The 27217-nt window shown below is 57.5% G+C and overlaps 1 protein-coding gene across 14 annotated transcripts in view; it reads left to right on the top strand.

Moving 5' to 3' along the window:
- The window catches only part of ARPP21 (cAMP regulated phosphoprotein 21), a 151703-nt gene that overhangs the window by 82760 nt on the left and 41726 nt on the right, over nucleotides 1–27217 (top strand). For 5 of the 14 annotated variants that reach the window (XM_074284601.1, XM_074284597.1, XM_074284593.1 and 2 more), the window contains exons 10-14: nucleotides 9708–9816; nucleotides 13083–13184; nucleotides 16803–16840; nucleotides 19088–19147; nucleotides 22766–22995. In XM_074284601.1, the coding sequence (XP_074140702.1) occupies nucleotides 9708–9816; nucleotides 13083–13184; nucleotides 16803–16840; nucleotides 19088–19147; nucleotides 22766–22995 (539 nt within the window). The remainder of the gene's footprint in view (nucleotides 1–9707; nucleotides 9817–13082; nucleotides 13185–16802; nucleotides 16841–19087; nucleotides 19148–22765; nucleotides 22996–27217) is intronic. The other 9 variants (XM_074284605.1, XM_074284596.1, XM_074284600.1 and 6 more) reach the window with 5 other exon arrangements.

The raw sequence follows: 27217 nt of genomic DNA, 5'->3' as shown, positions 1-27217 counted from the left end.
TCTGTCCCTGTTTCCATCTTCCTGTCTCCCCTCCTTTGCTTCTCTCCCTCTGTTTCTCTCATCTTTTCTCCCATCTCTGTCTCTTCCTCCCCACTTTCCCTCCCTCTTTTTTCTTTTTCTCTTTTTCTCCTCTCCTTTTATTTTCTCTCCCTCCATGCCTCTATCCCTGTCTCCCTTCCTCTCCCTTCTTCCTTTTTCTATCTCTGTGACTCTGTGTATGTCTGTCTCTGTCTTTGTCTCTCTCTCACCCTCCCTCCCTCCTTTCCCTCTCTTTTTCTTCCCTTTCCTTCTGTTTCTGTCTTTTCATCTGTCTCTCCATCTCTGACTCTGTCTCTGTCCTTGCCTTTCCCCCAACTCTCCCTTCTTCTTCCTTTTCCAATCTCCATGACTCTGTGTGTCTGTCTCTCTTTCTCTTTCTATCTCTGTCTGTGTCTCTGTCTCTCTCTGTTTCTGTTTCTGTCTGTCTCTGGCTGGCTGGCTCTCTTTCTTTCTGTCTGTCTCTCTCTTTCTCTGTGCCTGTGTCTCTGCCTCTCTCCCTCATTATCTCCTCCTTCTTTCTCCTCCTCCTCTCTCTGTGACTCTGCATGTCTCTTTATTTGTCTCTCTATTTCTATCTCTGTGTCTCTTTCTTTCTTTCTGTCTTTTTTTTTTTAATTTTAGGCTGGGATTAAGTGACTTGCCCAGGCTTTCTGTCTGTCTGTCTCTCTCTCTCTGCCCTGTGTCTCTGCCTCTCTCCCTCTTTATCTCATCCTTCTTTCTCCTTCTCCTCCTCTCTTTGTGACTCTGCATGTCTCTTTTTGTCTCTCTATCTCTGTCTCTGTTTCTATCTCTCTGTGTCTCTGACTCTCTCTGTGTCTCTGACTCTCTATGTGTGTCTCTCTCTTTCTCTCCCTCTGTCTCTCCATCTCTTTCTCTTTGTCTCTCTCTCTCTCTCTCTCTCTCTCTCTCTCTCTCCTCTCTCTCTCTCTCTCTCTCTCTTCTCTCTGTCTCTCTCTCTCTCTCTCTCTCTGTCTCTCTCTCTCTCACTCTCTCTCTCTGTCTCTCTCTCTGTCTCTCTGTCTCTCTCTCTCTCTCTCTCTGTCTCTCTCACTCTCTGTCTCTCTGTCTCTCTCTCTCTCACTCTCTCTCTCTGTCTCTCTCTCTCTGTCTCTCTCTTGCTCCTCTCTCTCTTCTCTCTCTCTCTCTCTCTCTCTCTCTCTCTCTCTCTCTCTCTCTCTCTCTCTCTCTCTGTGTGTGTGTGTGTGTGTGTATGTGTGTGTGTGTGTGTGTTTGTCTCTGGCTGGCTGGCTCTCTTTCTTTCTGTCTGTCTCTCTTTCTCTGCCCTGTGTCTCTGCCTCTCTCCCTCTTTATCTCGTCCTTCTTTCTCCTTCTCCTCCTCTCTCTGTGACTCTGCATGTCTCTTTTTGTCTCTCTATCTCTGTCTCGGTGTCTTTGTCTCTGTTTCTATCTCTCTGTGTCTCTGACTCTCTCTGTGTGTCTCTCTCTTTCTCTCCCTCCCTGTGTGTGTGTGTGTCTTTGTCTCCTCGTGCCTCACTTTTGTACTTTTTGGTACATATCGGTTTCAGATCTAAGAGGCTTTTGACTTCTTCATGGCGGGGGGGAGGGGAAAGACCTCTCAGCTGCATCTGCAGAACTTCTAGATCCAGAGAAAGAACTCTGGAGGCAGGTGTGACCCAGGGTTACAGGTCCCCGGCTTGGAACTAGAACCCGGGACTTAGCCTGGCTCTTGCCGAGGCCCGAGGCTGTCCGGGTGCGAGGCCGGTCACGTACCTGGCCCTGGGCAGAGCCCGGGTCCGGGAGCCAGGGGAGCTGAGCTCTCCCCTTAGCACCTCGGTGACCCCCTTCCCAGGCACGTCAGCTCCCACTCGGAGCTTCAGTCACCTCATCTGGAAATTGAGGGGGCGAGCTCTGTGATGCTCTCCCCCTTCCCTGAGCTTTCAATCCCATATAAGCTGTGGGAGCGCTCCCTGCAAGGCGCCCTCCCCCACGGAGGCTGTCATCTCTTCACGCTTTCCCTTTGTCTTGCTTCTCACCACCCACTCCTAGTGACTTGGATCCTCGGTCTCAGGCAGGTGCAGCAAACAGAAATGGGGTGCCCCTCCTCACTGAGCCCCGGCAGGGGGCTCGTTGGCAGTCTGTGGAGAAGGTCGAGGGTGTGTGAGGGCAGGACCCTGAGAGGAGCGCAGTCTCTGCCCTGGGCCAGACCATTCTGGGAGTGGGGGGCTGAGGCCGGGCAAGGCTGGGCTCCTGGTCTCTGCTGTTGGGGGAGGAGGTTCCCCTTCCCCCCACAAGGGGATCATGTTTAGGGGAGGATGCTTAGCTCCATGAGCCGCCTCTGATAAATACGGGCTGGCCACCAGCTCTAGCTGGCGAAGGAGCCGTCCTGGGGCTGGGGCTTGTCCCTGAGTGATGCAGCAGACTAGGGGTCCCTGGACCCTCACGGTCTTGGGGGTGGCAGCGCTCTCCTGTGAGTGCTGGACAGGCCTCGGCCCACCCGGTCTGGTGGCCAGTGGCCACTTGAGGCTGGAGCTGGGCCTGGCACTACCCTCTGGGACTACAGATGATGGAGCTGGGGCGCGGGCGCCCACTTGCCCTCCGGCTGAGATGGCTGCTCCCCGGGCTCCCGTGGCCAAAGGTGGCTGGCCCCAACCTCCACTTCATGTTGCTTAAGGAAGTCCAAGCTTAAGTCGATCTCTGCTACTGGGAGTTCTGACTCGATTGAAAGTCATGCGACCTTCTTACACGTGTCTCCTTCAGCTGAGGCAAGATGTAGCATCAAGACAAACAGGAACTGGCCCATTCCAAGCTCCTGCCCCCGTTTCTAGTCCACAAGCAGATTCTGGGCAACAGTGGGGGGCTATCAGTCCTGAGGACCACAGGATCCATGCCGAGTGCAGGGAAGGCGGGGCCTCTGAAGAGACCCAGTGACTAAGGTGGACACACACGATTCTCCCAAGGGTGGACTGGTGTTCCGACAGCCCTTCCCATTCTCTCCCTCTTCTCCCTCCCCACCAAGGACATTCCCCTTAATGACACAGGGCCATGTTTGGGAACGTCTTCAGATCTGGGCCCTGGCGTTTCCTTCAGTTCTCTCAGTGGGTGCTGAACCCTGGCTTTCAAGAACGTTCGGATGGAGCCACTGATTTATCTTTGGGCTCTTTCTGCTGAACGGCTTTCATGTCCTTTCTATGGACTGGAAAGTTGGGCCCACATTGACCAAGTGACTGCCTCCAACCTGGCTAGTTTGTGCCAAGGGAGGGTAGGGAGAAGAAAACCTGTCCTTTGTGAGCCTGGCCCGGCAAAGCCATCAGGGAAGAGTTCTGGGGCCCTCCCAGAGAGGAAACTGGACGTGGAGTGAGCGGGCAAGTCTCCAAGGGTGAAGTTTGTCAGGCCCAACCCAGGCTCGGCCCTTTCGGACCTGACTCCGGGAAATCACCATTGTCCCCCTGACTCCCTGCTGCTCTGGGCGGCTCTTCTCCAGCTCGATGGCCCAGCTAAGAGTCACTGGCCGTGGACTCAGGGCTGGTTAGTGAAAGGGCCCCAGCTCAGCGCGAATCTCCGCAGTGACCAGGGCCAGCCTGGCATTAGAGGGAAGCCGATCTTCGAAACCATTGCCCAAGGAAGGAGGTCCTATGGAGGTCAAGGGGGATGTGATAGTATTGCCAGAGGGCCACCCTGGCTAGCTCAGGGGCCACTGTCTGATGGGAGCACGCAGAGAACCGCCACAAGGATTCGAGGGAAAGGCAGAGACTCATTTGTGATTGGTGGCCAATGGTGTGTCTCTGGACAGCTGGGAGAGGATGAGCTCTCTCTGGCCTGTCACTGCTGCTGCTACATGTGAGCTCCTCTCTCCACACGAGGTCCTCTGCTGAGTGAGATGATCAGCCCTCCACTGCGGGATTGTGGACCGCCATCATGGGCTCCAGGGGCCACAGGGAACTTCCGCTAGCCCCGAAAGGGAGTGGTTAGCAAGGCCCCAGAGAGTGACTTGATATTGCCTTGGCTTATCGGGGGATGGGTAAGATGGAGGCACTGAAGAGACAAACACTTCCTTCTGAAGAAGTAAGCACCCCTCACCCCCAAACTGCCCCCCCTCTGTGTTCAGTCCTAGTGGGACTGCTGCCAGGCAGAAGGATGGAAGCCATGCGCTCAAAAACCAGCACCAGAGCTTGGCTTTAAGCTCCCTGGGGCTTGTGAGGACACGACTTCCCACCGAGGGACTGACGTTCAGGGGTTCCCATGGAAGAGCCAAGCCCTGTTTTCTCAGACACCACACTAAGGCTCAGCAGTGATGTGCACCGGGATCTGGGACCTTTTTGTGCCTCCTTGGTGACCCCGACAAGCACAGAGATGCCCTCACCTGGTGCCAACGTGGAGTATGAGAATGCCCATCGGGTCATTTAGGGGCACCAGAAGGAACCCCATGGGTCTGAAGTGTCTCAGAAGTGTCGGAGCCAGCCAAAGCCCAACTGCCGAAGCCTCGCAGAGATCCTTTAAGGTGGGAGCTTCTGCAGAACATTCTCCACGACCATCCAAGAAGACAATGAGAAGGCGCTGTGGAGACCATCGAACCCAAGCTCCTCATTTCCCATGTGAGGAACCTACAATGATGGCTTGCCTACGGTTGTGTGGCTTGTGAATGCCTGGGGTGGGATTTGCACCCCGGACTTTCTGACCCTCAGTCCCACGCCTTAGCCAGTGCACCGCACTGCCTTTTCCTCTGTAATGCCCCGATGGGCAGTGGTTCTGGACACTCAGAAGCCCTTCTGTTGCGTAAAGTGAGGCAGACCACCACATACAAACCCGTGTTAACTGGGGCAAGCATTGGAGTTTCTTCTCTGACTTCCCCTCTTTCCCCCTCTTTTTCTGTCCACACTGTTGTCTATGTGATCTTCATTGTGTTTGGGGGCAGAGAGGGATCAGGAGGAGGCTGAACATAGGAGGATTTTGGGTGAGGAGACACAGGGGGAGACCAGGGCTTCGGGGGGGGGTATTCTCTCTGCAGATGCCCTCGTGCCTGTCCTCTGCACAGCTGGAGGAGGGAAATGGATGCATGAGAGACCCAGATAAAAGAAGCAGGAGGGCAGATTTGAGGAAGGGGAAGGGCAAAGACATTTTGGCATCTTGAGGAAGGGAGCACCATTAAGTCTAAGACACTAAGAAAGCGAGGAAGCCAAGAAGCTGCCGAAATGCCCTCTGCCTCTGAGAGGGGACATCGGCCCTTTCGGGGTCCTGCTGGGGACTCCTGGAGAATCCTGGAGATAAAGGGGAGGATGGAGGCAGCAGCAGCGTGTGGGCAAGGAGGGGAGAGCGAAGGAGGAAATGAGGGGGAGAGGGATGATCTGGGTGTTTGGCGATGAGCTGATGGACGGAAAGCACTTTGTACCTGCTTGGGCACCAGAGAAACGTCAGCTATGATTCACTGAAAGATGGGGGAGAGGACACGGGGGGACCGCAGGGAGTCTGGAGGAGAGGCGGGGGCGGCTGGCCAGAGCTGGGGAGGAAGCACATGGGGGACGGAAGGGAGAGGGGACTGCTGCGAGCCAGACGCCAAGGGAGGTTTGAGGCTGAACAGGAGCCAGGCGGAGGGGAGGGGCAGAGGCCGTTGGGAGTCCTTCCCAGGTGCAATGCTTGATCTTGGGTTACCTAGCCCAAAATCTTCGGTGCAATTGAGAGGTGAAAATATATGGAGACCCAGACAGAGACAGAGAGACAGAGACAGAGACAGAGAGATAGAAAAAAAGAAGAGAGGGAGAGAGACAGAGAGACAAAGACAGAGATATAGAGACAGAGATACAGAAACAGAAGCAAAGACAAAGAGGGACAGAAAAACAGCGTCAGAGAAACAGACACAGAGAGAATCACCTTTCCCCCAGATTTTAGCCCAAAGCTTCTCGGTCTCCCCTCTCCCCGACTTTAAACTAAGGCTTTTCAAAATGAGAAGATCCCATCCCTGGAAGAAACAAGTCCTTGCTCAAAGGGACATGGCCCCTGCTTCAGTCAGCTCTGGCTTCTTTTCCTTGCATGGGAGGATGGTGACACTGAAGGCCAGATTCAGGAGCCTTGAGGAGCTTTCAAAGAACTCTATTATTTAAGCACTGATATAGCCCTGAAAAGGCATAAAACACTGACCCCTACCACTTACAGACTAGGAACCCACGGCTCGGAGAACTGATCAGCCATCCAAAGCAGAGTTCCCCGAGACATCTCCTGGTCTAGAACTCAAGCTTTCCCACTCCTCCTCCAGTGTTCTTCCCTCTCCCCCTTAACGGCCCTTTCCCCACTACCTGCAAAGATGGTTTTCACTCTTCATTTCTGTAACGTTCCGAGTTCCACATTTTTCTGCCCTCTCCCCACGAAGCTCGCAAACTGTCAGAGGCCATGCATGTGCAGTCATTTTCAGCATCTTAGTCATATGTGAAAGAAAGAGCAGAACTAAAGGGAAAAACACAAGAAAGGGGAAAATAACAGGGAAAATAGGATGCTGCACATGTAGTATCGGAATCTTCAACAGGATAGGAATCGCGCTTAACGTGTAGTCCTTAAACTTATCAAAAGCCCAGCATATTTTTATAACTATTTTTATATAATTGATTTATTACAATTCTGTCTTTTATTTGATGTGTTTAAGAACACAACTGCTGGCCAGAGACCTCTCCTAATTGTTAAAAGGGCAAAATCACACAGACAAGGGTCAGCACTCCTGCTCCAGGGACGGGGCTGAGCCCCAGGACAGGAGGGGAAGGACTGAAAAGGACCCAGGTGGGCACAGGCCATTTCAGCTCTGGTCTGAAAGGAGGAATCCGGAAGAAAAGCAAGGGTTGGAAAGGGAGCAGGGACCACGACCCAGGATTGGGGCAGGGGAGGGGGAGAAGCAGGAAGCAGGGGGGAGGGGGGCTTTGGAAGTCAGGGCAGGAGAAGGGAAGACAGAAGCTGTCAGAGGAAACAAAACTGAATGAGAGTCCCACGTGCGGCGGCGCTCGGGGAGGGGAGGCGGCATGTGAGAACAATGGGCTTTGTTTGATCTCGGAAGAATGGCACTGGTGTGTTCTGATGGCAAAAGCCAGTTTCTCCAGAGAATCTGCACAAGACATGCTGAGGCTTCTGGGATGCGGGCCGCCGCCCTTGAGAAAGGGGGCTCTCACTGGGGTCCCAGTAAGAAGCACGATCATTTTTAGAGCCCGTTAGCTTTGTCAGTTTACATATGCTGCTCATTTGCTCCTCACGTGCCATGGCTACCCTTGATTTGGAGATGAGGAAATTGAGACCCAGGAGGGTTCCAGATTTATTTGTCAGGTCTGAATTCGGGTCTTTCCAGCCCCGCCCCCTCCCTTCTCCCACCGAGCCGCTATTTCTGTATCCGCGTGGTGTCTGTCTGTCTGTGTCTGTCGTCTGTCTCGGTGTGTTTTAGACTCCTCTGCCCCCCTCCCCCCCCCCCCCCCCCCGCCCCTCCTCTGCCCCTTCGAACTTCTCAAACTAGTAAAACCCTCCTGAGGAAGAACCGGCAGATCTTGCCCACGGGAAATGCCCCGGAGGCCAGAGGCGGCTCCTAAACCCCGAGCTGGAGCGGAAGGCGTAGTCCGGAAGCTTTGGGGAGTAGCCAGGTGGCTTCTCCTCCATGATGGGCCATCTGTGGCTCCCCAGAAAGTGTCAGGACTGGGGCAGAGCGGGCAATCGGCGATCGGGCTGAGCCGCCCACAGGCCACGTGGGATAGGCTGCCTTTGGAAGGAGCCAGGGCTCCCTGACCCCGAGGAGAGAGACCAGGGCTCCTCTGCCTGCGTGGGCGTGACTAGACAGCCTCCCAGGTGCTCAATTTCCCGCGATGAGACTGTGACTCACCCTGGCGGTGGCGTGGAAAGGAAGGCAGGCAGGATGGAGACATCAGTATCCCACAGGGCCAGGGAGAGATTAGCGCTGGGCTTAGAAAACAGGGCCGCTCTTTCCTGGCTGACCTGCCGCGGTTCCCAGCCTTTTGTTCACTTCCATTTATGTGGTTGGGGTCAGTACCAAGCCCAAGGGGTGCAAGGACCAAAAAGGGGGCAAGCTTGGGCCCAAAGAGCCGGTCGGGCCGGCAGGGCCAAGGGCCGGACCTTGAAGACAGCCGTGGGCTACGATGGAGCCACTTCAGGAGGGGGAAGACGAGCTAAGCCAGGGAGGGATCCCTCGTGATCCCCAGCAGTTCTTCAGGAGAAGCTGGGGAGCCCCTGGGGAGGCCGCGCTCTTTGCCTCTATCCCATCCCCCTTTGCGGGATTTTATTGACAGAGACACTGGAGTGGACACTTCCTTGTCCAACTCCTTTTACAGACTAGGAAGGTGAGGCAAACGGGGCGGAGGCCCGGGGCCACACAGTGGGAAGTGGCCGAAGCCCGATTCGAGCTCAGATCTTCCAGACTGCCAGCTTCAGAGCCTTAGTCTCCGTGTTTCTCATCCCACATATGGAAAATGGGGACAGTTATATTTTCCTCCTCGGAGGATTATTCTGGGGCTCGGCTAAGACCGCCCTGCGGAAGACTGGCGGATTTGGGCAGGAATGGCCTGCAGCCAGCGGGTAATGAGCGGAGTCAGCGGGGGCCGCAGCCTTCCTGCCTGCGCTGGTCCTCCGCACAGGTCATTTCTATATGGATACAGGGGAAGCAGGAGGAGGGAGAGCGAATGACGCAGAAGGATGCTGGGGGACGAACTCCCCCGGATGCCGAGGCTGGCTCGGGTGTTCCCAGACACAATAAATGGCAAGAGGAGAGCTTTGCGCCAGGTAGCCGAGAACCGAAGCCTGAGCAGATCCCGGACTAGGGGAGACGCCTGCGTGGTCCGGCCTGGCCGCAGGAGGAGGCCTTTGAGGCTGGGGGAGAGCCCCTCGGGGGGCTTCGGCCTGTCTCCAGGCCGGGCGGCAGACTCTTCGGAGTCTAGGCAGCCAGCGGCAGAAACCAGCATGATTAGGGGGACTTCAACTCCATTGGCTAATCGATCCTCCGCAACTACTTGGTGATTTTTTTTCCCAGGCTAATCAGCCATTAAGTCGTTTAAATAAAATTCCTTTAATCCCCCAATTAACTGCCTGCCAGGACTGGAGAGGGGTCGGGACAGCTGGGGACAGCGGTGGCCTTGGAGAAGCACAGACTCCCCCACCTCAGCTAACCGCTTATCTCCGGGCCCCTCCTGGGCCCACCCCGGGAGCGCCCGGGAACGCTCCCACGGACTCGTGAAGTCCAAATGAAGTCCGGCCTCATTCCTCCATCGCTGAACCCGAGCAAGTCTAATTAAAATTCAGGCGAGGTGGAGCATAGCGGAGGGAATGAATGAGGGACACTGGAAGCGGGGAGAGCGCCCGGCCCCGGCTCTGACACAGAGGGCCCAAAGCGGCGCGAGCGGGCGGGCCGGGTGCAGCCTCTCGGCCCTGTCATAGAGGGCCCAAAGCGGCGCGAGCGGGCGGGCCGGGTGCAGCCTCTCGGCCCTGTCATAGAGGGCCCAAAGCGGCGCAAGCGGGCGGGCTGGGCGCAGGCCCTCGGTCCCAGACCCGGGCCCTGACACAGAGGGCCCAAAGAGCTCGCGCCGGGCGCAGGCCCCTCGGCCCCAGGCCCGGGCCCCGTTTGCCTGGGAGGGGGGAGCGTGCGCGGGGGGCGAGGAGGGGGAGCGGGGAGGGGGGGCTCGAAGCGAGGCCTCCGAAGGGGGCAAAGCTCTTTATCGTGTGTTTTACTTTGCTGGCAGACCAGAGCAAAGGTTCTGTGAACATTTAAAAGATGACAAAGGTGAAGAAGGCCAGAAGCGGTTTATCTTGAAGCGAGATAACTCTAGTATTGATAAAGACGACAATCAGGTTCGTGCTCCTGCGGGAGGGCGTGGCTACCGTGTGCTGTGGGGCAGGTGGGCTGCCTGCTGCTCCCGGGCTGTGTGCTGTGGCTGCCTCCGCCCCTCCCCCGGCCCTCCCCGCCCTTCCCTCGGCCGGCGCCGCGCGGGGCTGCATGGGTGGGGCTTGGCACGCGCGGCGCGGCTGCTGCTGCATGCGGGGCGGGGCGGGGGGGCGTCCGCGCGATCCCAGCCCTGGGGGGGCAGCGTGACCAGCCGCGCTCCGACCGCCCGTGTAACTCTGGTAGTGATTCCGCTCCCTACAGCTGTGTCCTTCCGCTGTCCTCAGCGCCCAATGAGCGGCTCATCAGTACGCAGGAGGGCCAGCCGGACAACCTTGCCATGGTGAGGCCCGGCGGATGGCGAAAACCATCTCTCCGAGGCTCCGCCCACGGAGCCGCCCCCCTGTTCGAGCCGCGGCCCCGCCCCGCCCCCACCCCCGGTGGTCTCAGCCCTCGGCTTCTTTGCATGAAATGGGGCGGAGCCCGCTCTGCGCGTTTCTGCTTGTGACTGGCTGGCGGAGTCCTCGCGCGGGCCGGAGCGTCTGGCCCATCCGGCCAGGGGGGAGGGGGGAGGGGGCCAGGAGGAAAGAACGAGTCGCGCGCGGCCAGCCCGTGCGGACCAAGAGGCCTTTAGCCCCGGAGGGCCTTTAAAAGAGGGCTTTGGCGATCGAGCTTCCCAAGGGAGTCTGAGGGCCCGCCCTGCTCTGTATTTGTCAGCCCGTCCTCCCACGGAGAGGGCTCAGGGAGTCACCCCCGACTGATCAGGGAACCGCTGACTCCGAAGTTTAAGGACTGCTTCTTCCTCGTTTCTCACTATCTCTGTCCCCCTCAAATCGTCCTCAATTCAGGCTGGCTGCAAAGCCGGCGCCCACACAGAGCCTGCGCTGTCCGTGTGCGCCGAACGGAAACATGGATGGGTGGATGGATGGGACAGATGGATGAATGGATAGGATGAATGGATAGGATAGATGGATGGATGAATGGATTTATAAGATGGATGGATGGATGAATTTGTAGAATAGATGGATGGATAGGATGGATGGATGGATGGATAGGAGAGATGGATGGATGGATGGGATAGATGGATGGATGAATGGATTTATAAGATGGATGGATGAATGGATTTATAAGATGATGGATGGATGAATTTGTAGAATAGATGGATGGATGGATGAATGGATAGGATGGTTGGATAAATGGATAGGATGGATGAATGAATGGATGAATGCATAGGAGAGATGGATGGATGAATGGATTTATAAGATGGATGGATGAATGGATTTATAAGATGGATGGATGGATGAATTTGTAGAATAGATGGATGGATGGATGAATGGATAGGATGGATGGATGAATGGATAGGATGGATGGATGGATGGATAGGAGAGATGGATGTATGGATGGGATAGATGGATGGATGGATGGATGGATGGATGGATAGGAAAGATGGATGGATGGATGGGATAGATGAATGAATGGATAGGACAGATGATGGATGGGATAGATGGATGGATGGATGAATGGATAGATGGATGTGCAGAATAGATGGATGGATGGGATGGATGAATGGATAGGAGAGATGGATGGATGGATGGATGGATTTATAAGATGCATGGATGGATGAATTTGTAGAATGAATGGATGGATGGATGGATAGGATGGATAGGATGGATGGATGGATAGATGGATGAATAGATAGGGGAGATGGATGAATGGATAGAATAGATGGATGGATGGATGGATAGATGGATGTGCAGAATAGATGGATGGATGAATGGATGGATGGATGGGATAGATGGATGGATGAATGGATAGGAGAGATGGATGGATGGATGGATGGATGGGATAAATAGAATAGATGGATGGATAAATGGATAGAATAGATGGATAGATGAATGGATAGAATAGATGGATGGATGGGATAGATGGATGAATGGATAGGATAGATGATGAATGGGATAGATGGATGGATGGATGAATGGATAAGATGGATGGATGGATGGATGGATGGATGGGATAGATGGATGAATGGATAGGACAGATGATGGATGGGATAGATGGATGAATGGATGGGATAGATGGATGGATGGATGGATAGATAGAATAGATGGATGGATAAATGGATAGAATAGATGGATAGGTGAATGGATAGAATAGATGGATGGATGGGATAGATGGATGAATGGATAGGATAGATGATGAATGGGATAGATGGATGGATGGATGAATGGATAAGATGGATGGATGGATGGATGGATGGATGGATGGATGGATTTATAAGATGCATGGATGGATGAATTTGTAGAATGAATGGATGGATGGATGGAATGGATGGATAGGATGGATGGATGGATAGGATGGATGGATGGGATAGATGGATGGATGAATGGATAGGACAGATGGATGGATGGATGGATGGATGGATTTATGAGATCCATTGATGGATGAATTTGTAGAATGAATGGATGGATGGATGGATGGATGGATAGGATGGATGGATGGATAGGATGGATAGGATGGATGGATGGGATGGATGGAATGAATTAATGAATGAAAGCCTGAGATACTATCTAGTTATATGAGCCAAAACTAGAGAGGAATTCTTAGGAACCCTGCTAAGGCACACAAGGCAGCCATTCTTCTGATGGGCTCCTGGATTTCACTGGCAGAGCAGATGTGGATTCCATTGGCTAAAAGTCAATTAAGATCCGGATGTAGCTGTGAGCTTCTGAAGCTCTTGGGGAGGTTCCGAAGCGGTAGATTCAGAGTCATCTCCACTCCTTAGAGTCCAGATTCCTGACCCCATTTCACTAATGCCTAAATTGTCTTATGTCTCTCCCCCTAGAAGGGGTTCCCTCCTCCTTTTCTTAGCAGTAACTTAGAATGACAAGAAATCTGCCTCCTCTGAGTCCTGGGTGTTCAAATGGGTACCAAGGCTATAAGAAGCTTTCCCAGGGCAGAGCTGCACCCTCCTTCCCACCCATCATCTGGGCTGTCATCAGGCTGGCCCCCTCCCTCACAATCTCACACAAGCATGCACACCACTACCCAAGGCTGGGCACCTTCTCTGGGCCTCTACCCTGGGGCTGGTAGAGGCTAGAGTCCAGGGTCTGACTTTCCTTGCCTCCAGGTGGGCCATTTTCATCACCATTGCTGATTCTCCACTGACAGTGACTTCTGGGCTCCCCCTCTCAGCTCTGCTTGTGTAACCCTCCTGATTTTTCTTTCTGTTCAGCAAAACAGAATTCATCCATTTAGAGATGACAAACGAAGTAAATCAATGGAAGAGAGAGAAGAGGAGTATCAGAGAGTGAGGGAGAGAATATTTGCACAAGATGTGAGTAGTTGTTTTAATTGCCTCTTCAGCGCTCTAATTGTTCTCAGCTTCAGGCAGCAGCCTTCCCTGAGATGGAGCCCCTGGCGCTACGGGCCGGCTGCCTGTCATGGCAGGGGAAGGAGGAAGGCAAGAAGGAGGGAAGTAGGAAAAGAGGGAAGTAGGAAAGGAAGGAAGGAGAAAAGGAAGGAAGGAAGGAAGGAAGGAAGGAAGGAAGGAAGGAAGGAAGGAAGGAAGGAAGGAAGGAAGGAAGGAAGGAAGGAAGGAAGGAAGGAAGGAAGGAAGAAAGGAAGGAAGGAAGGAAGGAAGAGGGAAGACAGGAGAAAGGAAAGAAGGAAAAGAGGGAAGGAGGAAAGGAAGAAGGGAAGGAAGGAAGGAAGGGAAAATAGGAAGGAAGGAAGGAGGGAGGGAGGGAAGGAAGGAAGGAAGGAAGGAAGGAAGGAAGGAAGGAAGGAAGGAAGGAAGGAAGGAAGGAAGGAAGGAAGGAAGAAAGGAAGGAAGGAAGGAAGGAAGGAAGAGGGAAGACAGGAGAAAGGAAAGAAGGAAAAGAGGGAAGGAGGAAAGGAAGAAGGGAAGGAAGGAAGGAAGGGAAAATAGGAAGGAAGGAAGGAGGGAGGGAGGGAAGGAAGGAAGGAAGGAAGGAAGGAAGGAAGGAAGGAAGGAAGGAAGGAAGGAAGGAAGGAAGGAAGGAAGGAAGGAAGGGAAGGTAAGAAGGAAGAGGGAAGACAGGAGAAAGGAAAGAAGGAAAAGAGGAAGGAGGAAAGGAAGAAGGGAAGGAAGGGAAAATAGGAAGGAAGGAAGGAGGGAGGGAAGGAAGGAAGGAAGGAAGGAAGGAAGGAGGGAGGGAGGGAGGGAGGGAAGGAAGGAAGAAGGAAGGAAGGAGGGAAGACAGGAGAAAGGGAAGAAGGAAAGGAGGGAAGGAGGAAAGGAGGAAAGGAAGGAAGGAGGGAAAGCAGGAAGGAAGGAAGGAAGGAAAGAAGGAAGGAAGGAAAGAGGGAAAGAAGGAAGGAAAATGGAGCTGCCAGGGACGTCAAACAGAGCTGCAGGGACTTAGCTGGGCTTGAGAGAATTGAGGGGCACAGGCTGACATGGCCCCATGGGTGTGACTTCAGGGATGGTTCCTAGAGACCATGCAACCATGGAACTTGTAGAGAAAGAGACTGAGAACCCAGAATTGGGAGGGGGGAAAAGGGTAGCAGATTAGAAATGATTTTTGGGGAAAAGCCTCTAATGTTTTTGTGGGTAGTGTGCATGTGAATGACAGAGAGAGGAGAGAGGAGAGAGGAGAGAGGAGAGAGGAGAGAGAGAGAGAGAGAGAGAGAGAGAGAGAGAGAGAGAGAGAGAGAGAGAGAGAGAGAGAGAGAGAGAGAGAGAGAGAGAGAGAGAGAGAGAGAGAGAGAGAGAAGGAGAGAGAGACTGAGAGAGAGAGAGAGAGAGAGAGAGAGAGAGAGAGAGAGAGAGAGAATGTTTTTTGTTTTGATTTCTTGAAACCTCAGATATCTGACAAAAAAAGGTCAGCAGTGAGGATCCTTGCCTCTGATATTACACCCACACTCACGCACTCACATGCTCCTTTCCCCATCCTAGATGACCCTAGAGGGAATCTAGTGCATCCCTCCGTGTGACCAGTTAGGAAGTTAAGGCAGCTCAGAGCAGGGTGCGCGTCCCTGAGCCCCCAGCCGGCCGTCCCAGGGATTTCCGGAGCCAGCTGCTCAGCCTTCCTCCTCCTGGGTGTGGGGGCCCCGACGCTCTGGCCCAGATGTTCAGGAAGCACCCGGCTCGCGGGTCCCCGGGCTCTCCCGGCCTGAGGTGGGAGCCCCCACGGTTGTTCACACAGCGCATTAGTCCCACAAAGTTTGCTCAGGAGCAGCTGGGAGGGAGGCTCAGGAGGCTCATGGACCGACTGTGCACAAGACAGGAGCCGGAGGCCGCGGGGCACCCTGGGGCCTGGAGCTCTGGGCTCCCATCGTGAGGAGAATTCAAATCCTAGTCAGACACTTGGGGGCGGAGTGATGGGGGGGCAGCATTAATGGAGGTGACCCGTCACTGCCGGAGACGGGAGGGAGCAATAGGAGCCGAGGCCAGGGCTAACCTGGCAGGGCCCGGACACCTTGCGAGGGCAGAGGGAGAAGCAATAGAGACTTGTCTCTGCTTCTGCTGTGGCGCCTGGGAGATGGCAGGAAGCCCCCAGACTCACCCTCCTCACCACAAGGGCCTCCCCCTCCTCCTCTTGCTTCTCCCTCTTCTCCAGAGGAGTGGGTCGCTCGGTGGGGCGGGGTCCCGTTGGCCACCGAGGACTCGTCTCCCCTGGGATCTGCCTGCCGTGGCTCCCCTCGGGTGCTGGAGGTGGCCCGGTTCCCTTGGAGAAGAGCGCGGGCCCTGCCCGGCTTGTATCAGTGCGATGGGAGGGACAAGCAGAGAGGGCCCCCGGGGGGCCGGGCAGGCTCGGTGGCAGAGGGAATGGCCGGCAGCGAGCCACCCACTGGGGCCTTTCCCCATAACTGCGTGCAAAGCCTCGCCACTTGTCAGCAGGGCCCATGAGATTAAGCAGCAGAAAGGGCGAGCGGGGGCTTTTATTTTGTGGTGGGGGGCGGCCCGAGGGCGCTCTCGGGGGAGGAAGCTAGCCTGGCCTGAGAGGTCCGCTTCTGTCCTAGTCCAAGTGAGGCCGGAACATCATTTGCCAAAAACGAATTCAGCAGCGTCTTCTCGGTCGTTCGTGCATTGCCCCTGAACAAAGGAAAGGCCCCAAGGGTCCCTCGGACCTTGAGCCTGGGCCCCGCTGTCAGGAAGTGACGAGGCTCCTGGCTTCCCGGGTGGGCGGCCGTGCCCCCAGCCACGGTCCCGTGCTCCCCGCCCTCACTGTGGCGATGGCCATCGTTCTATCATGGCTTCCGAACGTGGCCCTCCCCTTCCTGTGAAAAGGCTGGTCCCCACGCACCGGCCGTGCCCCGGGGTGGCGTCTGAGGGAGGACACGGTGCTGGCTCCTTCTGTCCCCCCGCCTGTGCAGTGTCTCTGGGGCCTTCCTCAGAGTTGGCCCCGCCCTGACGGGATGCTGTGGCCAGGGAGAATGTGCCCGTCCCAGAGCTGGCAGAGGAGAGAGGGCACGGCCTGGGGACGGAGGCTCGCCTTCTCCCCAGCCTCCTGCCAGTCATCTTCCCATCAGAAGGACGCAGCGACTCAGGGCCTTCTCGAGGAACAAGGGACGGGCTTCCGGGGGTGACTGGGCTGGGGCGGGGCCGGCTTTGACTCCCGGGCTTGCGGCTGCATGGTGTGTACACTCTGAGCTGGACCAGATGCATGCTCTTCCCAGGGGCTCCTGGGACACCCCGAACCGCGGCGGTCTGGGAGGGGGTCTCACGCCTCCTCCGGCAGAGTCCCCGGGCCCGGCCAGGCTGCGACGGACAGCAAGGCTGACCAGGCCCCCCTGGTCCCGGCCGGCCCTGGGAGACCCCCAGAACACGGCCTGCGCTCTAATCCCCATGGTGTTGTCTCGCTTCCTGTCGCCAAAGATAGTCATCTTCTCCATCTTCTCCACACGAAGGGGGAAAGGTAGAGTTATTCGGGCAAGGAGCTGGAGCCCCGGCTCTCCCAAGTCTGACGCCTGCCTTTTTATTTTTCAGTCAGTTTGCTCCCAGGAAAGCCTTTTTGTGGAGACCAGGTAAAATGGACCTTCCTTTTCTGTGTCGTAAAGACAAGTGCCATCCCGTGTGCCCTGCGTGTCCGTGTACCTGCTTGGGTGCCTGCATGACGCCCGTGTGTGTGTCCGTGTGTGGCTCCGGCCTCTGCTGTGGAATCTGTCCGTAACCGACTCATTTCTAAGGAAAACTCCCAGTCACTTCCAAGATTCCCGGGCTCTCACCTTTGGGGTGAGCCCTCTGAAATCGAGGCTCGACGAGGGGCCGGAGAATCGAGCCGTCCCTCAAAGCGAGTGCCTCTGGGCCCCCAGCCCCTTTCCGGCAGGGGAGGGGACAGCCCTGGCCGGGAGCCTCCTAATGCCCAATGACTCAAGTGAGCCACTGATTGGGAAGTGGAAGGGCAGAGGGCTCTGGGGGGAGGGGGGGAGTGGCAAGATAAGGGAAAGAGAAGTCTGGCCCAGGGAAGGGGGGGCTTGGAGCTTCCTGCCGCTGCCTGGGGGGATGTAGAGCAGCAAGAGCGAACCCCCTGCCCCAGGTGACCTCCATTTACGGAAACGCCGCTTTTAGGAGGAGGCAGGCCCAGAGAGCCACTGTCCGGGGTGGGGGGGGCAAGGGGGGTTTCGGCGTCCCTCCCAGTTCAGGCTTGCAGGTTCCACCTCTGGGGGCACTCGGCCCACCCCTAACCAGCCTTGGGACTAGGGCCATATCCTGAGGTCCCTCTGGTTCTGACACTGGGCCGTAAGCAAGCCGCTCTGTGGGCCCGGGCCTCTCACTCTCAGCAGTGTCCCGGTCAGTTGCCCACCCCGGGGATGGCGAGTCAGTGACCCTGATCCCCCCGCCCCAGCGTTATGCTCGGCGAGGCCCCAGGCTCTGTAGGCTCCCCTCACCCTGAGTGAGCTGGGCGTGTGGGCGCCCTGCAGCGCTCTCTACTGTTTGGCGGCGGTGCCAGGCGATGCCCAGTCAGATGCCAGCCGGCCCCTGTCTGGCCACGAAGGCCATCCTGAGATGCCCGTCTCGGACCACGGCCTTCTGCCGATTTCCAATGAGCCCAGGAGTCTCTTCCCTCTGGGAAAGGAGAGCGGGCTGAACTGTGAGAGGCACAGGGTGGGTCAGCGCACATGGTCAGCATGCCGCCGGGCGGCGCGTCAGCTCCCGGGGATCCACTGGGCCGCGCCTATGCATGCAGTGCCAGTGTGTGTCTGTAGGCAGTGCCAGTGTGGGGAGTGCCAGGAGAAGCTGGCACTGCCAGGGTGCCCGAGGGCCAGCTCTCCCACTAGCGGCTCCTTTCAGCTGCCCCGAGGGAAGAGGAGGCTCAGAGTGCTCCAATGGCGGCCCGGGCCCACCTGAGCCAGGGAGCACCGCAGGGCTCAGCGAGTCGCCCTCTCCCCGGCTCTTGCCAAAATCTTCCCCAAGCAGAAACACGCGGCTCCTGCGATGCGGGCAGAGGGTCCGAGGGAGCAGGCATTGCACCCGGGTCCCCCTCCCCACGATACTTACTGCAAGAGGGCCGGGGTCTGTCTGACCACGAGGGAGAAAACCCTCTGGGTGGCCCGGGGCAGCAGTGGGGGGCACGTCCTGGTGGGCCCTGGGTTCTAAGAGGAGGCGGCGGTTCTGGATCCCTCAGGTGTATGTGCGCGCCAAGTACATGCACACATGCACACGCACATGCATGCAGCACACATGCACACACATACATCACACAATGTACACACAGCCAAGTACATGCACACGCCTGCACCCACATACACATGTGTGCACATCTGCACACACATACATTACACATATATACACATGCATCAAGTACACGCACACACACGTGCACACACATGCCCACCTCACGCCCCGGCACCCACGCCTCAGCCAGCAAGCATCAGGGCGCACACGCATGTGTCTGTGCCCGCACAGACCCCACTGGCAGGCACAGAGCCGCTCCCATGCTCACGGTGCTCTGCCGCCGCTCCGGGCCCCCTGAGCACGCCGCGTGGGGCCCGTTTGGTGCGTGCACGGGGCAGGGGCTGTCCCAGGTGCGCACGTGGCCTCCGGGGCTCCGAGCATGTGTGCATGTGTGTGAAGCCTTCTGCCCTCACTCCCCCTCATGCTGCCACAGACAGACAGGGGGAGGACGGGCTCCCGCGAATCTGCCCCGGGGAGGGGGCGGGGGACCCGGACGGGGCAGAGAGCCGAGATCCTGCCGCCATGCCCGCCTGTGCCCACTGCCGGGCGCCTCGAGCACCTCGGGCTGGCCTCCACCATTGGTTCTTCTCTCCCAGGAGGCTCTTGGAGGACAGTAGCCTATGCAAGGAGATCCGTAGGAAAAGGCAGCAGTTTAGGTTGGTATGGCCTCCTTTCTTCCATTTGCTTTCCAACGCTCCGGGTCGGCGGGCTCCGTGTGAAGGAGAATAGGGGACAGGGCTCACTTAGAGCTGAGGGGGCCGGGGTCTGCAAAGCCAGCGATTTCTTTTCATGTTTGGGGCTTTGGGGAAGTAATTGAGGTTAAGTGACTTGCCCAGGGTCACACAGCCGGGGGGGCCCCATTTGACTTTGGGGCCTCCTGACCTCGCACTGTCCAGCACCCTTCTCCCCCCCACACTGTCCAGCCTCCCGGCGAGTTTCGTTTCGGGGACGTCCGCTCGGGCCGCTCGCTCTAGGAAACAGGCCCGAGCGCCGCTGGCTGCCCCCCAGGCTCAAGGACAGGGCCCTGGAAGGAGAGCCCTCCTCTCCGGGTCTTCTCCCAAACCCTGGGCAGGGGCTCGTGGGGGCAGCGCAGTGAGTGCAGTGAGCCAGATTGGGCTCCTCACAGTCTGGCCCTCGTGGGCGCTCTGGGGGCTTCCAGGGAGCCCGTGGAGGCCAGAGTCTGGTCCCATCCAGAAGGAAGGAGGAGGGCCGCGTGGCTGAGCCTCCCGAGGCCCGGGCCCTGTGAGGGTTAGCTCCCGTCCCCCCAGCCAGGAAAGCCCCCCCTGCTCCAGCACCCGAGTGCTCCCATGCTGAAAGGAGCACAGTTGGGCCCTCGGGGGCGGGGGGAGCCAGAGAAATCAGGGAGGACTGTTCAAATGCTCCGAGACCTTCAGAACACCTCCTTGCTACAAATGGCAGCCCATGCAGCTGTCCCCACAAAAAACACGTGGCAAAAGCAGGAGTGTGTCCCCGGCAGAGCCAGGAGTCAGATAGCCGCCCGGCCCGGGCTGGGGGGGCAGAGCCAGGAGTCAGATAGCCGCCCGGCCCGGGCTGGGGGGGCAGAGCCAGGAGTCAGATAGCCGCCCGGCCCGGGCTGGGGGGGGGCAGAGCCAGGAGTCAGATAGCCGCCCGGCCCGGGCTGGGGGGGCAGAGCCAGGAGTCAGATAGCCGCCCGGCCCGGGCTGGGGGGGCAGAGCCAGGAGTCAGATAGCCGCCCGGCCCGGGCTGGGGGGGCAGAGCCAGGAGTCAGATAGCCGCCCGGCCCGGGCTGGGGGGGCAGAGCCAGGAGTCAGATAGCCGCCCGGCCCGGGCTGGGGGGGCAGAGCCAGGAGTCAGATAGCCGCCCGGCCCGGGCTGGGGGGGCAGAGCCAGGAGTCAGATAGCCGCCCGGCCCGGGCTGGGGGGGGGCAGAGCCAGGAGTCAGATAGCCGCCCGGCCCGGGCTGGGGGGGCAGAGCCAGGAGTCAGATAGCCGCCCGGCCCGGGCTGGGGGGGCAGAGCCAGGAGTCAGATAGCCGCCCGGCCCGGGCTGGGGGGGCAGAGCCAGGAGTCAGATAGCCGCCCGGCCCGGGCTGGGGGGGGGCAGAGCCAGGAGTCAGATAGCCGCCCGGCCCGGGCTGGGGGGGCAGAGCCAGGAGTCAGATAGCCGCCCGGCCCGGGCTGGGGGGGCAGAGCCAGGAGTCAGATAGCCGCCCGGCCCGGGCTGGGGGGCAGAGCCAGGAGTCAGATAGCCGCCCGGCCCGGGCTGGGGGGGGCAGAGCCAGGAGTCAGATAGCCGCCCGGCCCGGCCCGGGCTGGGGGGGCAGAGCCAGGAGTCAGATAGCCGCCCGGCCCGGGCTGGGGGGGCAGAGCCAGGAGTCAGATAGCCGCCCGGCCCGGGCTGGGGGGGCAGAGCCAGGAGTCAGATAGCCGCCCGGCCCGGGCTGGGGGGGCAGAGCCAGGAGTCAGATAGCCGCCCGGCCCGGGCTGGGGGGGCAGAGCCAGGAGTCAGATAGCCGCCCGGCCCGGCCCGGGCTGGGGGGGCAGAGCCAGGAGTCAGATAGCCGCCCGGCCCGGCCCGGGCTGGGGGGGCAGAGCCAGGAGTCAGATAGCCGCCCGGCCCGGGCTGGGGGGGCAGAGCCAGGAGTCAGATAGCCGCCCGGCCCGGGCTGGGGGGGCAGAGCCAGGAGTCAGATAGCCGCCCGGCCCGGGCTGGGGGGGCAGAGCCAGGAGTCAGATAGCCGCCCGGCCCGGGCTGGGGGGGCAGAGCCAGGAGTCAGATAGCCGCCCGGCCCGGCCCGGGCTGGGGGGGCAGAGCCAGGAGTCAGATAGCCGCCCGGCCCGGGCTGGGGGGGGCAGAGCCAGGAGTCAGATAGCCGCCTGGGCAGAGAGCAGCTGGCACACGGCGGGAACAACTGGTGGTGGTGGGGGAGGGGGGAGGCGGAGTCTGTTCTGGAGGCCAGCCCAGGAGACAATCAGTGTCAAAATCCCGATCCTCCCCCGGCATCCCAAGGGCGACTCAGAGGCCTCGGCCCCTTCCCTTAGGCCCAGTGTCCACGCTCTGCCCCATGCACGTAGGTATTCCCTCAAATGGAGGGGCACTTCTAGCCCCAAGGCTAGCCCGGCCTTGCCCAGCCCCCCTCCTGCCAGCCGGCCGAGGGCAGGGCAGACATAGTGTCTGCCCACGGGCTGGGCCAGGGGAGAACATGCGGGCTGTCCGTGGACCAAAGTTAGCCAGGCCGGCTGTGGCTCCCGTGGCCCACCTCGGAGCAGTGACCCCCAGAGCCCTGAGAGGAGATTCTGGGTCTGCGCTTGGGGAGGGCGTGGGGAGAACCTGGAGAGCAGGAGAGGCTGCCCGGTTCCTGAGAGCGGGTCCTCTGAGCCCGCTGCCCATCTGCTCCTCAGAGGCTGCCTGCAGGAGGGGGGACCCAGGACCCCCAAGAGAGGGAGCCACCTTGGCCCGAGGCTCTCCGGCTCCTTGTATATGGCCCTTCCCTGGCACCCGAAAGGGACAGAGGCCTGGGGGGCTTTGTCCGTGGGGCCCTGGGGGAGGGTTTGGGTGCCCCTCTGCCCCAGGGGCATTTCCTCTGCCAGCTGTCGGGGGAGGGAAAGCTTGCAGTGAGATCAGGCAGAGGGAATTGAAGAGGGCTTTCAGAGACTTTTAGGACCCAGGATGGAGAAGCCCCCTACACAGCAGCCGAGATCTCCCGGGGACACGTGGAGGGCACGGGCCAGACTGTGCTTGACCCCTGGGGACATCGTGAGGCGCTGGGCCTTCCCTCTCAGGGGCTCATGTGCCCAGGGACCAAATTATTCCCTGCTTTCTGGCTCCTCTTTCTATTTCTGAATGCCATTTATAATTATAAATTATTATTACTACTTGAACTAGTGTTCAAGATCACTTGGGAGCCTTGTTCTCGGTGGGACCCCTGGCGTGAGGCCCCCACTACCGGCCTGTTTGTCCATCGGTCACTACTGAAGGATAACGGACCCCCCCCCCAGCCAGTCCAAGAAGGGAGTCGGCGTTTTCCTTCCGGGGCAGAGGGCCGGCTTTGTCCTGTCCGTCATGTGTCTTGTGCCTGTGACCATTCACACTCTTTGAGTTTCTGTGACAGACGGTGTGCGAGTGGGCGTGTGTGGGTACGCGTGTGTGTCACCTGCGGGTGCAGGCGGCGGATTTCCACAGGAGGGACTTCTGGGAAAGTGTTCCCGGGCCCAGGCCGGCTGTCCCTCCAGCCTCTGCCTCCGGGGGTTATCACTGTGTTTCTTGTGCCCCCGTCACCGGTGGGGATCCAGGGGCAGCCGAGATGGGTCGGGGAAGATGTCAGGGAGTCGTCAGAGCAGCACGGAAAACGAGCTGAGGTGGCCCGACTCCCAGAGACCGTGGAGCAGCACCGACTCGGACAGCTCCGGCCGCAACCTTAAGCCGGCCATCACCAAGACCGCCAGCTTCGGGGGCATCACGGTGCTGACCAGAGGCGACAGCTCGTCCAGTGCCAGGAGCGCCGGCAAGCTCTCCAAAGCAGGTGGGTTGTGCCGTGGGCCCCTCGTGGTGGACGAGGGCCTGCGAGGTCGGGCCGAAGGGCTCCCCGGCCCCTCCCCTGCAGGCCCGGGGCCCAACACGGTCTGGGATCGTGCATAAGTTTGGAAAAGAGACAATTGTAAGTGTCCAGTCTGCAGAAGCAGGTCAGGGTCTAAACGCCTGTGAGCCCGGCCTTCCCCTTCCCCTACACACAGGGGAACTCTCAGAGCTGTAAATAAGTGGGAAATGGGTAGGGAACGCAAGGGAAACGGCCGCCGGCAAATCCTGAGTCAGGGGGGCACGGACACCCCGCCCCGCTCGGTGCAGGAGAATTTCAGGTGAAGGAGTGAGGGAGCCAGAAGCTGCGTCGCGGTGGCCGTCGTGGCCTGGGGTGTCCCTCGCTGGCGAGCTCTTGGGGATGCCTAATGCATCCACTGTCAGCAGGCGCCCCTTCCCTCCTCCGCCGCCATTCTGTCTCCTAACCAGCAAACGCCTCATACTTTACCCAAAATCGGGCGGGCTCCGCCTCCATTCAGAGAGCCCGGCCTTGAGCCATGTGGGCTTCCAAGCTGAGGCCCCAGAGTTCCCTGTAGAGTCCTTGAACTCATGGAAACTAATGGAAGCGGAGGCTGGCGCACAGCGCACCCGGGGACGCCGAGTTCTGAGGATGGCAGAAGAGGGTAATGGGGGACGTGTCACACTCAGAAAGGTTAATGAGTTTTAAATCTGGTTAAAATACCCAAATGAAGCCCATTAAACGGCGTGCTTTTAAAAACTCAACCCACCCAAGAGCTCTTCGCAACTGTGAGCTAATGTGCCTTCCCCCCGCGCCCCCCCAGATAGAGCCCCTGGTGCATGTGAAGAGCCTGCAGAAGTCACTCCGACACGCGTGCCGCGTGGAGCCGCATGTGCTGGGAGAGAGCACCGGGAGCCCTGAGTGCTCCGGGGAGAGAGGGAGAGAGATGTATTTTTAAATCTAAGTGTTTCATCTCAAAAGCTTGTCAAGGTGCAAGCGATAAAAGCGGGCTTCTTTTTATTCAAGAGAGAGCAAGATAGTTTGTCAAAACAAATTCCTATTTTCTTCCAGAGGCTCACGAGGCAGAGCCATCAGTCTCACTGCGAAGCCCTCAGAAAGGGGAGCCGGGGCGTCGTTGGGAGGCCCCCTTCTTGGCCCGGGCCGTGCCCTCGCCTTCGGCCCTGGCGTCACCCCTTATTTGGGCTCTGAGCCCTCTGCGATGTCTAATGGAAGCTACATCAAAGCCAGATCCCTGTCTAGTTCCACGGGGGATCTTTTGGCTAAACATCCCAGCCCCCACTTCTTCTTTGGGGGTTTGGGTCATTGTCTGCATTAGAACTCGAAGACTTCATTCTTCCTCCCTTACTTTTCCTGACTAATCTTTTTTCCCCCTGGATTTCTATGTGTGCATGTGGGGCGAGGGTCTGGTGGCTCCTCTTCTGGACTGCGCTGCCTCGGACCTGAGCTTCCTCTCAGCCCTTTCCTTTTAAAGTTACTGTGTGTGTGTGAGTGTGTGAATGTGCGTGAGAGTGTGTGAATGTGTGTGTGAGAGAGTGAGAGTGTGAGTGTGTGTGAGTGTGTATGTGAGAGTGTGTGAATGAGTGAATGTGTGTGAGTGTGTGAGTGTGTGTGTGAGTGTGAGTGAGTGTGTGAGAGTGTGTGAATGTGTGTGAGTGAGTGTGTGTGAGAGTGTGAGTGAGTGTGTGTGTGAGTGTGTGTGAGAGTGGAGTGTGTGAGTGTGAGAGTGTGTAAATGTGTGTGTGAATGTGTGAATGTGTGAGTGTGAATGTGTGTGAGTGTGTGAGTGAGTGTGTGTGTGAGAGTGGAGTGTGTGAGTGTGAGTGTATGTGTGTGAGTGTGAGTGTGTGAATGTGAGTGTGTGAATGTGTGTGTGAGTGTGTGAATGTGTGTGTGAATGTGTGAGAGTGAGAGTGTGTGAGTATGTGTGTGTGAGTGTGAGAGTGAGTGAGTGTGTGTGAATGTGTGTGAGTGAGAGTGAGTATGTGTGTGTGAGTGTGAGAGTGAGTGTGTGAATGTGTGTGAGTGAGTATGAGTGTGTGTGTGAGTGTGTGAATGTGTGTGTGAATGTGTGAGAGTGAGTGTGTGTGAGTGTGTGTGTGCGTGTGTGAGTGTGAGTGTGTGAGAGTGTGTGTGTGAGAGTGTGTGAATGTGTGTGAGAGTGTGTGTGTGTGTGTGAATGTGTGAGAGTGAGAGTGTGTGAATGTGTGTGAGTGAGAGTGTGTGAGTGTGAGTGTGTGTGTGAGAGTGTGTGAATGTGTGTGTGAGTGTGTGAATGTGTGTGAGTGTGTGTGTGTGTGAGTGAGAGTGTGTGTGAGTGTGTGTGTGTGAGAGTGAGAGTGTGTGAATGTGTGTGAGAGTGTGTGTGTGAGTGTGAGTGAGTGTGTGTGTGAATGTGTGTGTGTGAGTGTGTGTGAGTATGTGTGTGAGAGTGAGTGTGTGAGTGTGAGAGTGTGAATGTGAGAGTGTGTGAATGTGTGAGTGAGAGTGTGTGAATGTGTGTGAGTGAGAGTGAGTGTGTGTGAGTATGTGTGTGTGAGTGTGAGAGTGAGTGAGTGTGTGTGAATGTGTGTGAGTGAGAGTATGTATGTGTGTGTGAGTGTGAGAGTGAGTGTGTGAATGTGTGTGAGTATGAGTGTGTGTGTGAGTGTGTGAATGTGTGTGTGAGTGTGAATGTGTGTGTGAATGTGTGAGAGTGAGTGTGTGTGAGTGTGTGTGTGCGTGTGTGAGTGTGAGTGTGTAAGAGTGTGTGTGTGAGAGTGTGTGAATGTGTGTGAGAGTGTGTGTGTGTGTGAATGTGTGAGAGTGAGAGTGTGTGAATGTGTGTGAGTGAGAGTGTGTGAGTGTGAGTGTGTGTGTGAGAGTGTGTGAATGTGTGTGTGAGTGTGTGAATGTGTGTGTGAGTGTGTGTGTGTGAGTGAGAGTGTGTGTGAGTGTGTGTGTGTGAGAGTGAGAGTGTGTGAATGTGTGTGAGAGTGTGTGTGTGTGAGTGAGAGTGTGTGAGAGTGTGAGTGTGTGTGTGCGTGTGTGAGTGTGAGTGTGTGAGAGTGTGTGTGTGTGAGAGTGTGTGAATGTGTGAGTGAGTGTGTGAATGTGTGTGTGAATGTGTGAGAGTGAGAGTGTGTGAATGTGTGTGAGTGAGAGTGTGTGAGTGTGAGTGTGTGTGTGAGTGAATGTGTGTGTGAGTGTGTGTGTGAGTGTGTGTGAGTGTGTGAGAGTGTGTGTGTGAGTGAGAGTGTGTGTGAGTGTGTGTGTGTGAGTGTGAGAGTGAGAGTGTGTGAATGTGTGTGAGAGTGTGTGTGTGTGAATGTGTGAGAGTGAGAGTGTGTGTGAGTGTGTGTGTGTGAGAGTGAGAGTGTGTGAATGTGTGTGAGTGTGTGTGTGTGAATGTGTGAGAGTGAGTGTGTGAATGTGAGTGAGAGTGTGTGTGAGTGTGTGTGTGAGAGTGAGAGTGTGTGTGTGTGAATGTGTCAGAGTGAGAGTGTGTGAGTGTGTGTGTGTGAGAGTGAGAGTGTGTGAATGTGTGTGAGAGTGTGTGTGTGAGAGTGAGTGCTTGCCAGTCTGAGGACCCACAGTCCACGTTGCTGTCAGATCCCACACCTACTTAACTTGGCGGTCACCATTTCCTCTGAATTGACGCCTCTGTGATAAAGATTGAGGGGCCTTTTGCCAAAGCAAGTTCCCCCCCCCCCAGGACATCCTGCCCGGCCCCCACAGCTCCATCACACTCTTAAGGGAGCGTGCCCACATGAGCTCAGACGATCCCTGCCGACCAGGTCTTCCCCCCAGAGTGCCATCGATGGCCTGGACTTCTCCACCATTCCTTGTCCATGCGGCCACTGTGGGCAGGCTAGGGGGAGAGGCGCCCCAAGCGGTGATCCCTAAATTCGAGCACGTTATTACAAGAGGCAGTGGCTAAAGGAGAACGTGGGATCCCTGAAGGTGCTTGGACAGCAAGGTCCCCGGAGAACAGCGGTCCTGATGTCTCCTTGTTTCCCGGCTTCTCTCGCCCAGCTGCTTCTCCGAGGCTTTTCTTTCTGCCTTTTGGTCAGTTCCAAGGCGAAGTCGTGGCCCTGTTCCTATGGAGCTTCCCACCGGCCATGAGAAAGTTCATCCTCCCCCCAGGAGACCTTTGCAGCTCGGAAAATGTCCTCGGCCTTGGACCATAGACCATCTCTGCGCCAAGCCTGGT

Source organism: Sminthopsis crassicaudata, chromosome 1 (genome assembly GCF_048593235.1).
Source record: "Sminthopsis crassicaudata isolate SCR6 chromosome 1, ASM4859323v1, whole genome shotgun sequence".
Taxonomy (NCBI): Eukaryota; Metazoa; Chordata; class Mammalia; order Dasyuromorphia; family Dasyuridae; genus Sminthopsis; species Sminthopsis crassicaudata.
This window is presented reverse-complemented; position numbering and strand designations above follow the sequence as displayed.